At 40.0% G+C, this 14,941-nt stretch overlaps 1 protein-coding gene across 4 annotated transcripts in view; it reads right to left on the reverse strand.

Annotated features, from left to right (window-relative positions):
- The window catches only part of PARP8 (poly(ADP-ribose) polymerase family member 8), a 124,712-nt gene that overhangs the window by 67,969 nt on the left and 41,802 nt on the right, over positions 1-14,941 (reverse strand). For all 4 annotated transcript variants that reach the window (XR_010069033.1, XR_010069032.1, XR_010069031.1 and 1 more), the window contains exon 3: positions 2,905-2,942. Coding sequence is in view for 1 of the 4 variants with exons in the window: in XM_063319701.1 (XP_063175771.1) it covers positions 2,905-2,942 (38 nt within the window). In the remaining 3 variants the exon portion in view is untranslated. The remainder of the gene's footprint in view (positions 1-2,904; positions 2,943-14,941) is intronic.

A 14,941-nucleotide genomic window follows, 5' to 3' on the forward strand; every position in this document is an offset into this window, starting at 1 on the left:
TCTAAGAAAAGGATGTTCCTGTTAACACGTGTGTAACCCACAAATCACTGGGATAAAAGACTACAGCATTATGGCAGCCAACGCGTATCATTCCGAACATATATTCATTAGCAAAATGCTTGCTGCTGTAATGGTTCTCACAGGAGTCATGATCCACTCATATTAATGGGACTTTAGTCTACTCATTGATGTTAGATTTTATAACTGCTCCTTAGGAGCATTATTTTTTCCCACTTGTGTCAATGTTATGAGAAAATAGTTACAGAGATATTTTGCTGGAACTGTTATTACCTGCCTCTAAAATTTTCAGTGCTATTTTCACAATTTCAGCAATGTGTATACAACTTTGAGACATTACTGTCTCAACACTATTCCTATTAAGTTCTTCAGTGTGCCTTTGTAAGCATATTTTTAGCTTTCGCTCATAATTACGAAACTTTCAAACACCTTCCATTATCGAAAGTTGTCATGTCATATTACGGTTCCCATAGGTATGATTTTATGCTCAGCTGTTTGTAATCTTTTGATGCTTTATGAAGCAATTCAGCAATAGCTACACACTGTTACCAGTGCCAAAGCGGCAATGCTGCATACATAACAGCAATGCAGGGAGCTAGAGGATACGCAGAACCCAAAGCTCTTCTTATAGCATCTAAAATGTACTTGTGGCGGTATCACTTTTAGCCGAAGGAACATCATTTGTACAGTAACTCAATCTCTTCTATTTTCATGTATTTATTGCATGTATTAGCAATTTATCGACTCTGACGGCCTCCTCTCTGATTTCCAAATTTGATCCACTGTGTATTACATGCTATCTCCAGAGGACACAACTTTGGTATAGCCAAGCACTAATGGACTGAAACCTTGGTCTGTAAAGATTTATCCTATGAGAAATTTAATTTGATGAGCACATGTTGCTCTGAACTCTATCAAATAGCAGCAATACTTGAAGATCATCTTCCAGTTGAGGAAGAGGAGATCAGCACACAACTTCCTAGACTTGTACCCTGACATGTCCCTGAAACATCCCTGAAAATACATGCTAGAGAAGAGAGCCACAGCCAGCAGTCATGTTAAGTTAGAGATGTAGGACAAAGAATCTGGCTCACAAAGTCAAAACGAGTATTTTTACGATCAAAGCTGTAAAATGGCAAAGAGTCATTCTCATTCCTAACACACTAAACACCTCTTCATCACAAAGCAAACACAGATCCTGCAAAAGCTCAAGACACGAATGAAATCAGCTCTTCCAAAGCCTTGGTCAGTAAACATGTGCAGCTGGTTTACGCCCCCCTCACCAAGTTAGCTACGGCGTAAAGTGCTCAAATTCTGTCTGGCTTTAAAATATAGGGGGTGATGGCAGAGAATATTCATGAGGTTTTAGAGCCACCAAAGTCACTCAGGCGCGTAGGCCATCATGGCATGCTGCAAATAGCATCTGTAAGGAAAGTCTGAGGTCTGTCAGCCAGGATTTGGCCAGGAGATGAGATCTCATGTGCTGTGGTTCAGCGCTCCAGCTTGCACCCCTGACTCCAGGTGGGGGGTCCCAGAAAGCAAGTTTTGTGCCTTCATAATAGCTTAATCCCTGAAATGAATAAATCCATTACTGACGTTTAATAAAGCAAACTGTTAATAACATATGATGCAGATTTTTTTCAACTATTTGTGCTCCATTTATTGTCAGGTCAATGTTGTAATCAGTAAATTAGCTTGTCACTAGTATGACCATGTATTTTATAAATGTCCATTTCTCCCTTACTACGTGTTGAATAGATTATTATTAGTAGCAATTTTCCCTTCAGTTTTTACTGGTAAAAAAAAATCTCTCGCATAAAGGTTGTTAGCATTCTTTCATATAATCCATCGCATTTAGCATCACTGCTGATGCTGATTTCCCCCTATATCTGCTTCAAACACCCTGGTGCTTTGAACAGACATACTCTACTGCTTATCCGTGAAGAAGATCAAAGCCTCACTTCTTTAGAGATTCTAAAAGAAATAAGAAATATTTCTTTTAGAAATATTACAGAGATGTTATGGATAAAGATCAAAAAAGGCCAAAAGGTTTCATATCATTTATGGTACTTACGGTATTAAATACTCCCAGGTCCAAAATACACAATGTGCTGCAGTCCAACAGTACTACCCTGTGCCTTTACTGGCACAGCGCCTGCCTGCCCTCATCCCCTTCTCTCTCTCCTGTTCCTGCTAACTCCTGTGCCACCTGAGGTATCTGCACAGTCTCTTTGTGAAGGAAAGTGGGGACATAAACTAGCTGAAAACTTGCTTTTGCTCTTGCCTGGTTGACTTTCGTGTGAATTAATCCCCTCGTCCAGACTGTCCGCACAAAAGCTTTTCCCAGACCAGCTCGGAGTGTGAACGACGAGGCAGGGCTGAGCAGCCGGGAACAGTTTGGCACGCTGGCGTTCCCAAAGACATAGCCATGCACAAACCCTTGGCTCCCACTGACCCCGAGAAGCATCAGCGAACAGTCCACAGGCTGAGCTTGAAGCACGTGAAGAGCCTCATTAAGGTCTAGAGCAGAAGTGCTTTGCTGGCCCCGTGCCAGGCTGCTCAGCCTCTTGAAAGATCAAGCTTTCTCTACCATGCCAAAGAGGAATCAGGCACTTTCACACTGCGACCACCGCTGGCCCCAGACACGAAAAGCATCACAAGCTCCCGTCTCCGTAAACTTGTGAACCAGGTTTTCACGCCCTGACCCAGCTGACAAATGCCGCCTGAAAGGGAGAAATGAGTGTGAAAATAATCTAACTAATGGAAAATGATTAGCACAAGGATGCACCTGGAAGACATCAACGCCCTTTCAGATATTTTCATCTGAATACAGCAAATTGCGGTAACATGCAGATACGTGTCATAGACAAGAACACTGCACTGTACCTGGGTAATCCTCAGAGACATGCACTGAATAGGATACACTGCAAAAAGAAAAGAAAAAAGAAACAACAGAATTAGTAACAACAACATTAACTGCTGGCATAACATTTTTTTCCTGCTCCTGTATTATTTTATGTTTATTTATAGGTTCCTGACAGTTTCCAGGACAGAAGGTAACAGCTATTTTGATGGCTTTTGAAGTGCTCAGCTAAAAAAAAAAAAGTGTCATGCCCATTTTGAAAGCTTACTTTGCTAAACTGGCACATCCCGATTCCAACCTTCTTAAAAAGAGTATCAAGACTGCATTATATTCACTTTAGAGTAACATTTCACAATATCCATACTTATCCTTAGAAAAAAAAAAAAAAAAAGTTGCTCTTTGAACACCACAAAACTAGAAAAGCCCTGTTTTCCCTGCATCTGGTTTCTGGTTTTTGACTCAAGACTCGGTAGGGAGCCTTTCTCACTGGCTGGGGCTCTTCTGTATGTTCCTGCTGGTCTCAGCAAAGGCTCTGGATGGCTGGGGCTCCTTCCTCTCTTCAAACCCCCATATTTATAACCGTTGCAGCAATTCCATTTGATACCCATACCTCTTTGCTGAGCCACGCTCACACTAAAGGGGAGCTTCACTACATGGATTACCTGAATCCGTTTCATCAGAAAAGGGTCATGCAAACACACGGTCCCTGTCCCCCAGCTCAGCCCACGCCTGCTTTCCCTCCTGCCCAGCGAGATCTTCGCTAAATTCACTGCTGAGGGCAGGACAAACGGACACGATGGGCTCAGGTATCTAACTACACACCGGGTCCTTTGGATTTTTTTTAAGGTTAATGTGCGTTTTCATTTTGCATTAAAAACATTCAACTGTGCAGCATGGTGAAAGCTTTCTGTTGTATAATTCATGTTCGTTCCACTTCTAAATCCTATAAATCGTATGTGTCAACTTGCACATTTAAATAATACATGGCGTGTGTTCACGTCTGTAGTGAGTTACGCAGACAGGAAGATCCACTCAATGAATTTTCAGCGATGCACAATACATGCCGAAATTTATGAAGAGGGCTGTGCCATCCTGCCTTTGTTGTAGTGAGTTAAGCAGACAGATGAAGGCAGGATGGCACAGTCCTCTGTGTAAACTTTAGTATGTACTCTTCATCGCCGAAAACAACCTCCATGTAGACTTACAAAATAGAACCATGTAAAATTTTTTTTCTTTTTCTCTCTCAAGAGCTTTCATTAAATGAGCTCCACCTTCACAATCCAGTGACTGGAGGGGGCAATCAATGCGAGAAAGCAGATCCCCCACACTTTCCTCCATAAGTCAATGTTACCACACAGCTCTGTCACCTGTTTTTGCACATTATCTATTCTAGCATAATTCATTTTATGTATTGTTTGACTAAGAGGCAAAGATGCCTGTTTCTTCAACAGCTGCAAATGTTCACATAAACTGAAGCAGAAAGAGTGTTTATTACAGCTGACAACAGATTTAGCCACACAACTCTTGATAGCCTCAGTCAAGCCAGAATTAAATCCCATCATTGTGGTGAATTCAACATTTTGCGATTGTTCTCTTTTAATTATTTTTCACACATTTCGAATAGGCAACATCTGTATCCCCTCATCTTGGAGCATTTTCCCTAAAGACTGGGGTATTTAAATCTACTTAATCTGTCACTGCATAAAATATCCCTATATTAAACAGCGAAATATTCCAAAATAAGAAAATGTTTTATCTCAGTGCAGTTATGTGTAGAGAGTTTTGCCCTGTGGTGAAAAAAAAGAACAAAACCACCCCACACCAACAAAACCCACAAGAAGTTAACTAAGGACCTGTTCCTATCAAAACCCACCTTCTAGATGCTGTGTTTCTAACCATGACTTCTTCCTTCTACTACCGAAAGAGGTACCTTGGTCTTACTCTTTTAGACTGGCTGCTTGCACATCTCTCTGCTGCCTCCAGAACTGCTGTGTAGGGGTTTGTTTGAGTATTATTATACAGGATTATCTTCAAGTGTGGACTTTTATTCCAAGAAAAGAAATATCTTTCTAGAACTTAACTCCACACTCTGATTTTAAAAAAATCTCAATCTGATTTAAAAACTGCAGCAAAGCAAGGAAATTCCACACATGACTAGAAGAAAAGTTCTTCATATCAAGACTAAGAACAGGGGCTTAAGAAGTTACAGAATTTCCATCAGTGCAGATATTCAAAACTCAACTGTGCAAGGCTCTCAGCAACCTAATCTAACGTTGAAGCTGGACTTGACTTTGAAGTTAACTTCTGCTTTCAGTGGGAGGTGGACCAGGTAGTCTGTACAGGTCACCCTCTCCCCCAATTACTCTATGTGCCTATGTGCAGAAACTCTATGAAAGTGTGTTTCTCTTCCTTCTTCTTCATCATGTGGTACCTGTGTCAGCAGCAGCTGTGGGGACGTTAAATGGAAACTAGTGAGAAAAAAATATGCTCTGGGTCTTGTGAGATGGAACTACAATGAAAAGGTTCATGAAGAAGCAGATTAGAAATAGTCTCAAATCAGATCCGGTAATGACTGTAAGCAAATTCAGAGTCTGACCCAGGGCGCACTGAATCCAGCAGTGGTCACACTACTAAGATGAATATTATTATCAGAGAGGCGAAAGGAAAGGTAAAAATCATGTAAAGAAAAATTATTCTGTGATCCCAGTAATAAAAAGTCCCCTTACAGAAAAAAATTTCCACAAAAATCTATGTCGCCTTCATCTGAAAAGCATTAATAGAAAATCTATCTGCCAAACCAAAATTAAATCATAGAATCATAGAATCTTCATGGTTCGAAAGGACCTTTGAGATCATCGAGTCCAACCATAATCGTAGTTATGATGGAAATAGTAATGTAATCTGATGAGCCTGAGCTGTCACTTCAGAGAAAAGCGTTTAATGGAGATGTGAACCAAAGATTAAAGAACAAAATGCCTGAAAATGGGATATTTACTTCCAATTAAAATAAACCAGTAGTTTCTATTAGTAACACTGCTGACTCAGATTAGGAACTAAAAAACCATAGCTTAGTCCTCAACTCAGCAAAACTATTGGTTTATTATGCTGGGTGTGTTTAATCTAAAACTCTATACATTATTAGTTCTAGCCCATGTCCCGCCCCTTCCCCCCCCCAAAAAAAAAAAAAAAAAGGAATGTCTAAATGTCTTCCTTCCATCTAAATTCACATTTTCAGCACATGTTGGGATCTCTCTTCAGTGTCCCCAGATCAGTGTGCCTGAGAAGTATTAATGAAGTATTATGCCAGAAAAGGCTCTTGTGGGAACAGCCTTTTGGACAGCCCATTCCTCTCAGACGTATTTAAACTCATACTCGGGGAGAGTAAATGGCTTGTTTGAGCCCCCAGAGAGAGGTGGTGGTGTTTTGCTCAGGCTTGTAATCTTATGCTAGTTATGTGCAGGCTATGGAAGAAAAAAGTGGAAATGAAGCTCCTGAACAGAACAAAATTTGGTTTTGTGTCCCAGCTTGCCCCTGTGATTGTCACGTTGGATCACACTTTGCCACATTTTTCTGCACTCAGGTTAAACTGCTTCCTACTGATTGCGCACCTGGTTTGTCAGAAAACATGATATACCAGGCTAACAAAGGTCTCTTACGAGGCTCCTGTCCTGCAGCCACCCGAGCATTTTCCCACTGACTTCAATGAGATTTAAAGCCGAGACAGAAACACGGGACTGCGATGGCTTATAGCACCTTACGCAGCACAGACTCCAGTGAAGATGCAGATGTTCAACGCCTCGTGGTGTTAAATCCTCTCAGAGCCAAAGAAAGCCTTTACTGAAGCAGCTTTCTCGTTCAAGTACTCAGAAATGCAACTGGAATTAATTTAGGCCTGGCCCCCACATAGAAGTACAACGTGATTATTCCAGTGAGGGATGTGATTTTTCCTTCTGGCAATACAGTTCCTCTGTTCGACCCTATTGCAGTTACATTGCTATAAATACAGCTTATAGCACTATAATTTATTTCCATTCCCATAAACACATTCTAACCATCGTCCTTGCCTGTTCAGTTTTATTACTTTAGCTACACGGACACAGTTAAAACTCTTGGGTGTAAACAAAGCCTCGGTGATGGTGTTATTTCTGTTTTATTCAGCTTAGACCCTCCGCAGAAGGCATCCTGCAGCACATATGTTTCTCGACCCTTAAGCTCAGAACAAGCTTCATACTAGAAACGGCCTAGTAAAATTTTTGTTGTTTAACAAACAGTAAAGCACCACATGAGAAATTAGTGAGAGCTGTCATGTTTCAGTGCTTATGAGTTTTTAATGTAATCTCCTTATTGCTTGAAATAATATTAACATGTAGATCCACGGCCTTAGTTTAGTAACAATTCTACTCACAGGGGACTCCTTGCAAGCATTTTCCAATGTGATTTAACCGAACTTGTTCCTTCTTCAGAAAGATTACCCTGCAAAGGTCCATCTGCATTTGAGAACTCATTCATCAACTAGATGGGGATCCACCATGTAACTGCTATTTTTCGGATTAATCTGTCCCAGTTTGATACAGAACGGACAGATTCACCTGAATTTGACATTACTGTAATTTCTCAAAGCTAGTTAAAAAGGAGCCCAGAGTCCAAACTGATTATACTACCAGGCAAAATATTACCACAAAATTTAAGGTCCAGGGCAAAGAAAAAATCCATGAAAACTGGAAAAGGCAGCAAAGCAAAAATTACTGTGACAAAGGACATTCATAAAAAGGGAAAGAACCAGCTTCACCTCTTTACATCAATTTGTAAGATTGTCTCCTGTGCCTTGAGCTGCAGTTGTTACCTGTCGTGGTACAAACCCCAGGATCAGAGTGTCCTGAAGCCACAACAGCGACGCTGGAGCGCATGATGCATCTTCCCATCAAATTCACGTGATCTCAACTCTATGCTACCTGCAGTTTCTCTCTAGGAAAGAAATCCTTTAAGCTGAATTTCCAGCTGTTTTGCACAGCAGGAACAGCGTGAAGCATCTGGCACAAGTCTAAGATTTATGCCCATGGAACGGTTATGACAATTCAGCCAGCTCTGTCCCATGGCAACAGCTAACTTACTGCCTTATTAAGTGTGGAAATTGTGATCTAGTTCCTATTCCAGTTTTAGCTGTCTCTAGTAGAGCCAGAGCTCCATGTGCTAATGTTGTAGCTTGCAAACTTGCTGTAGAAAGGAAACAAGATTTTTTGTCACGTGGAATCTTATGGTAGTCTAATGCCAATCTATAACAAGATAAAAGAAAAGAGTAAATAGGAGTTCCTTAATCTTAATGCATCTGGAGCTACAGAATTCAGAAGAGATTACTTTTTGTTTATGTTACCCAAAATCCCAGATCTAGCTCATCAGTGAAGTAATCCAATAAGTTAATAGAATGCACGAAGCTTTATACCAGAAGAATACTAAGACTCAGCAAAGCAAGCTATGGACAAATACATAAGATTAAATGCTACTGTGGTATTGATTATATGCCAGGATCAACTTCTGAACAAGTCAGTGAGCTGAAGAAAAGGTAGTGAAACCACGCCTTGATATGAAAAATAAAATTATACTGGTGAAAAATTTGGGCCGAAGGGCCTTTTTAATGACCTGTGTAGTATTTCAAAAAGCACAGCATGAACACAGACCTGATGATTTTACTCTCTTCTAGGTAAGGCAGTAAGAAGGAATAAGAACATCTGTCCAACTGAACAGATGCAACTGAAATCATATTCTTTTACCAATTTCTAGCTATCATCTCTCAAAATTACTACTCATCTTCCGTATTTACACATAATGTGCCACAGTAGAAAAACATTTCATAAATGTCCACTTATATAGAAAATATTCCCACTCTCATCGTCGCTCCCTTGTTTCCTTATCTTTGAAAATGCTTCCGAATTCTTCAATGGATTCCTATTACTTTCACAGCCTTCAGCCTCCTCTTCTACTTCAACAAGACCACAGTTTGATCCTGAAGCCAGACCTTTCATACTATTTTACTTCTGATCAGCCTTTTTCCTCAAATTAAAGAAAACTGGTTCCAAAAGGATTCCCCAACGAACATGGGCCACTCTTTTCTAGTAACTGGTCTGAGGTCCATTTGAAACGTAATATCTTGGCAATAAATCATAACACAAAGACAGGGCGGAAATTATGATTTTCAGATGATGTTCCTGTGGGATCCTATTCAAACAAAACTTTCAAATTGCATTCCTGAAATATCTGACCTTTGAACAAGTGCCTTGAGAATTGGTAGGAGACGAAGGCATTTAGATATTGGCCAGCTGAAAAACTAGGTAGGCTATTTACACAAAAAAATTGGAATACGTAACAAGAAAAAAAATCCATTAATCTTTTTCTTTTTTTGGTGGTTGACCTTATTTGAATTAGGAAATTCTCTGAAGAGAATTACAATTCAAAACTAATAGTTAAACACATTGCAAAAGTCTTCAATGTCAAGTCTTCCTTCCAATTTGTATGAAGATCACATGCATGCAAATAACAGCAGAAGAGACCCAGCAGCCATAAGCAGCGTTTTTCTATGCCAAAAAGATCTCTTCTGCTTAACGGACTCCACCAAAAGACAAGATTTCCAAAGTCACAGCCTGGAAGCAACCATTTTGTTCTATGCTGAGAACAGAAAAAAAACCAAAATAACTATAAAAGCAATGGAAAAATATGCAAAAATTATGACTGTGTTATTTACAGCTAGGACAAAGAAACTTAATGTAAACTCTTTTTGATGTTCAACTGACACAACCATAAGTGAATGATAAATATTAGGTTTTTTGACAATTTATGAACAAGTGACTTAGCAAAATACTTCATCACTTGGTATCTATGACTACTGTGCTATGAAATACTTCATTACCTTTCAATGGAGCTCTTAAAAAACAAAGCAATTACACTCCAGAATAAATAATCTTGCTGTCCCACTCTGGAGCGTTTGAAAGATTCCATCCCACCCAGGACACATCAGTGGAGGAAGTGTTACACTGAACCTCATATTCAGAAATATACCTAAAACTATGGCAGCATTCTGAATTTTCTTACCAGGTAAATTTTGTAATCAACTATTGCTAACATCCATGATGTCTTTAGTAAAAAATATGGAGACTTTTAAAATATATTTATAAATGTAGATTTATAATCATAGAATGCACATTTTATTGTACTGCAAATCACATTAATGAGTGAAGTAACTACTATTAGCGAATACAAATCAGCATTCCATTGATTCATGGTACCTTTACAATACAATCCCAGTAATGTGACAAAAGCATAAATGGAACTGAAAAAAGTTCCAGTTGCGTAAAACAGTAACCACAAAGTGGCATACATCTCCAAACAGACAGACAGACGAACAGTAATTAGAATCACACGAGTTAGAAATACGGAAGATAGCACAACACATGACATAGTTCTGAAAGTAAAAGTTTGCATATGGCTTTTTAAAATTCAAATAAATATACAGGCTTTTTGCTCTTTCGCACAGTGAAGCAATTATTGAAGCACAGGACTTGTGCTTTTTTTTTTAAGCAGTGAAATAAAAACTGACGTCATTAAATAAAATAACAATTACTGAAAATAACCTTATAATCTTCTGGAAAAGAGAAGTAGAAGTCTCCACAATGAGACAAAAATTAAAATGAGGTGGACCTAAGTTTTCATGCACATATTAGTACAGCTACGGAAAAAGCGACTGTTAATCAAGGGCAGCAAGAATAATCTCACTATCTTAAAATCTATTTTCTTTTCTGTTACAGAATTTAGAACTTGAATTAAATCCCACTGAAGTCCAATGGAGACTTTAGCACTTGACAAAAAAGATTACAGACAAGGTGCACAGAAAATACAAGACTTCTGGCCCCTCACACACTCCTGATATTTCTAGAAACAAGTACTTAATTGCTTTGCTGAAAATTTCAAGATGTATTCCAAAGAGTGCACATTTTCGTGAGTACTTTTTTCTTTTTTTTTTTTTTGTATTTTCAGCTTGCTGTACTGTGAACCGTTTCACATCCATGCTATTTTATGGATTCCTGATTAAAACAAGCTTCATGGCTTTCTAAGCAGCTTTTGAAGTACCCTTTAAAGTGTTTTGAATGTGCGTGTCTGGTTCTCAGCAACTTGTTTTCGGATATACAGGCCACCTTAAATCTCCTCCTGAAACGCATTAATTCAATGAGTTTGTATCCCTTGTGATCCAGTAACTGATGACCCAGCATCAGTCACAGCTATTTTTTGCTGCCAGATAGAGCCAGGTGCTTGCAAAGAACTGAAATCCGTTCACATGCTCTTTTCACTATACATCAAAACTCCCCCTGGTGCACCAGCAATTACACAGAACAGAGAAACAAGTGACTCTGAGTAATCTTTTCCTCTGGATGTCGGAGAATGTGCGTGTGTGATGACATATGAAAAGTCCCAGGCACATCTATTGATGACAAATTAGAACTGTTCCAAAGAGAGAGGAGCAGTGTCAAAGCGTCAAAAATGGCACTGTGTTCATTTCTTGACATAACCTGGAGGAACAGAGGCGCTGAGTCAAAGTTATTACATGTTTGCATTTGTCACTAAGAATAATTGCGCTGCTGGCCCTTTCACACAAACAAAGTGCATCTGAATCAAATAGTGAACGTTACTCATAAAGCCCCGCTTGATTTAGCATGTTATTCAAATAAAGGGGCTACAGAAGACTGCAGCTCAACCATTTCCCTTTTGCAAAGCATCCAATGAAAAAGGCACAGCAACTTCTAGTAAATGCACCAAAGTCTACAGGATTAATCATCACTCCAACAAACACAAGGGCACTCCTAAAAATAAAAACAGCACTTATGAAATAAGCAAATCAAGGACACTCGGGGGAAAAAAAGTGCATCCTGTGTGTCATTCTAGAAAGAGTTACATCAAAATATGGCTACGTGTGCAAGGCCAGGTTGTCCACAATCAGACTACACCAGAATCATGCCATTCCACCCAGAACTACAAAAGCCACCTCTTCTTGCAGTCACCCTGTGTCTGACCAGGTCCAGTTCCCTCCCCTCCACACGGATACTCTTTAAACCCCTGTGTTCTTCCTTCTCTCCACTGGTCCCACTGGTTTAGAATTCCCCCTCCATCCTACCCATTCGCTCTTCATCCAATTTCAGTCTTCCCCAGGACACAGAGTGCAAAGCAAACTCAGGACAGTAACCTCTGGACCCAGCTCAGTTGCAGCCAGGGCAGCATGTATGATCAAAGCCTTTGGGCTCCTTATTTCCAGGGCTGGGCCCATCTTCTCCCACCACGTGTATTCTACAGTTTCCTTTTTTATAAAAAAAAAAAAAAAAAGGAAGAAAATTTTTCGTCTCTTCAGTTTCTTTCTTTTCATTTTGGAGTGCTACCGTCAGAAGCAACCATGATATGCCCTTTATGGGGCCAGTTAAGAGTTATCTTAAAGCCATGAAGTTATTTTTTGATCCACATTGTTCCTATTGGAAGGCTGTTCTGAGGCTCTTGTGGCTGTAATTCTAGTAACTCAGTTTTACATTCGTATCAATTGAACAGAAACTCCTTGTCCAACCCCTACAAGAAGCCTCTGTGTTGAGATCTTTCAAAATAAAAGGACATAAAAAGGAGCAACCGCGATCCCAAGGCAGACACAAGGCAAACTGCAAACTGAACAGGCACAGTGATCCAAGCAACAGAAGAGAGCGTCTTGCCATAGGACCCAATCATTTTAGCAGATAATTCCAGCACCTTACCAATCATTTAAAAAAAAATTTAAAAAAGCCCATATAAATCCCTGGACACATTAGTTTAATTTCATTGTGTCCCTAACAGGTGGAATGGCTCCTTTCTTTTATGTGCATTGCTCGGCATTGGAGAAAAGTCCCAGGCATCCTTCTTCGACCACTCTGCACATTCATTAATTAGTTGGCATTTTGCTTGTTTATCTAATGAGGTGTGCAACAGCCACTGCTGTGCAGGGAAAAAGTAACAAATTTAAATACTCTTTCTCTTCAGTTCTTTGAGATATCTCACAGAATTGAAATTTTTCCCTTCCCCCTACCCTTCTCCCCGCCCCCCCCAATAAAGTCCCCAGTACTTCTTGGTATACCTGAAATACTGTATTTATCGACTAGAACTATTTTTTTCTATAAGTTCCACACATACAGCTTCCAGTAACATCAGTGCAAACTCAGTATATTTCCAAATATTGCATTTGAACATCAAACTACAGCTTTTAGGAACAGTCTTAAACTACAAGTGCATATTCTTGCACGCATTCAACATAACAAAATCCCATAGGGCAAGATTTTCAATAGATGTCACCTATGAAATTGCCCAACCCAGTTTATTCATGCTGATACAATGCATTCACGTCATTCATGACCACTGGCATACCTACAGCCAGTCATTTATCTATTGCTTACAGGTACACCCAGCCTCCTGTCAAGTTGGTAAGGCGGTGTGCAGCACCTCTGAACATTGCTGTGTGAAGATACACCGCCAACCCACACCCCGCACACATTTTAATCCAAGGCCACGATCCCTGTTCCCAACTCCTCCCCCCGAGGAGTCAGGGGAACTGCAAGGGTTGCTTGCAAACCTGAGGGGGCTGGCTCATCCTGATGTCCAAAGATGGACTAAAATGGCCAAAACCAGACCGTTTTCGGTGGTTAGAGACTCAAAAGGAGGTACTAGCCGCAATGCCAGTGGGCTCTGCCTCCTGGGCCCCAAAGACCCAAGAATGACAGTGGTGCAAGGGACAACACGAAGCACGAGACCAGGTCAAACTCTCACCCCTGGATCCTCACTGGGACACCTGTAACGTCTCTGACGCTATACCACAGTCATGAACAGGACGTACTCATGAACAGCAAATAACGTGGAAAATTCAGCATGAGATGACAAGAAAAGGTTTTCTTATTTGTTTCCTTTCTTTCCAAATATGGCAGTTTCAGTCTGAGGGCACAGGTACACTTCAAATGCAACGTTCAGTCCTGTGTGTCCTTAGCATTAGAAAGATGTCAGTAAACTGAGGGGAGTGCAGGAATCATCAAGAAACAACCACCGATCTGGCAGAACAGGCCAGCAAGCAAAAAAATTTAAATGGGTTCAGACAGGTAGGTATAGAGAGCATGGCAAAGCAATGAGCAAGCGTGGCAGCAAATGCGATGACTGCTGAGACATGTTTTCCAGAGTGCAAACATGAAGACGGATATCATATTTACATCATGGCGCAAAGGAAAACGGCAAGCCATATTCAGGTGAAATTAGAGGAAAAAGTATAACTTGGCTGAAAATCAGAAATGGAGAACCCCATTATACAGTGAATTAGTCTCTCAGGGAAGGGTTAGAGGGCTAATCACGTAGACATCTAAAGTCAGGATAAAACAGGAGCTTAAGTAAGATTAATGGAAACATTTTGCATTGGCACGTTAGTAACAAATATGTTTCCCATTACTAGTTTCAATGAGTTATGAATGAGTAAAACTTTACTTGCCTTTCTCAGAGAGTAGTTCGGAGAACGAAGTTGTAGGTTGAATATGACATTGATGACTCTCAATGTGACTCATGGAGAAGAACTCAAAGCATACCCCTGTACTATATTTCAGTAGTATGCAGAACAATAGCAGCAGGGAATTTCAGTTCAAGCGCTTTTTATTTATTTGAAGTGGCAGCGTTGGCTAAGATCTGAAACAGTTCTTCCACCAACTTCTCATGAATTTTAGCTGTTCCTGAACATCACACACACTGATTTCTTCTTCATGACAGAATGCAATAGAAGGCATACTGCACTATTTTTTTTTTTTTTTTGGCATTTAGGTATATTTAATAACAGCCCATCCAATAAGGAACAATTTCTAAATACATGTGCTGTCCTGGGGCCGAAGAATGCTTCTAGATGCATGACTGCTCATGGAATATTAATTTTATACTATACCCAAACAACCATACCTTAATATAGTCTGGCGGACATTCCTACAGAGAATCCTAAGCAAACTATAGAACAAATAACAAAAGATAATTTTAGTACCCTCC

The sequence above is a fragment of the Chroicocephalus ridibundus genome, chromosome Z (genome assembly GCF_963924245.1).
Source record: "Chroicocephalus ridibundus chromosome Z, bChrRid1.1, whole genome shotgun sequence".
NCBI lineage: Eukaryota > Metazoa > Chordata > Aves > Charadriiformes > Laridae > Chroicocephalus > Chroicocephalus ridibundus.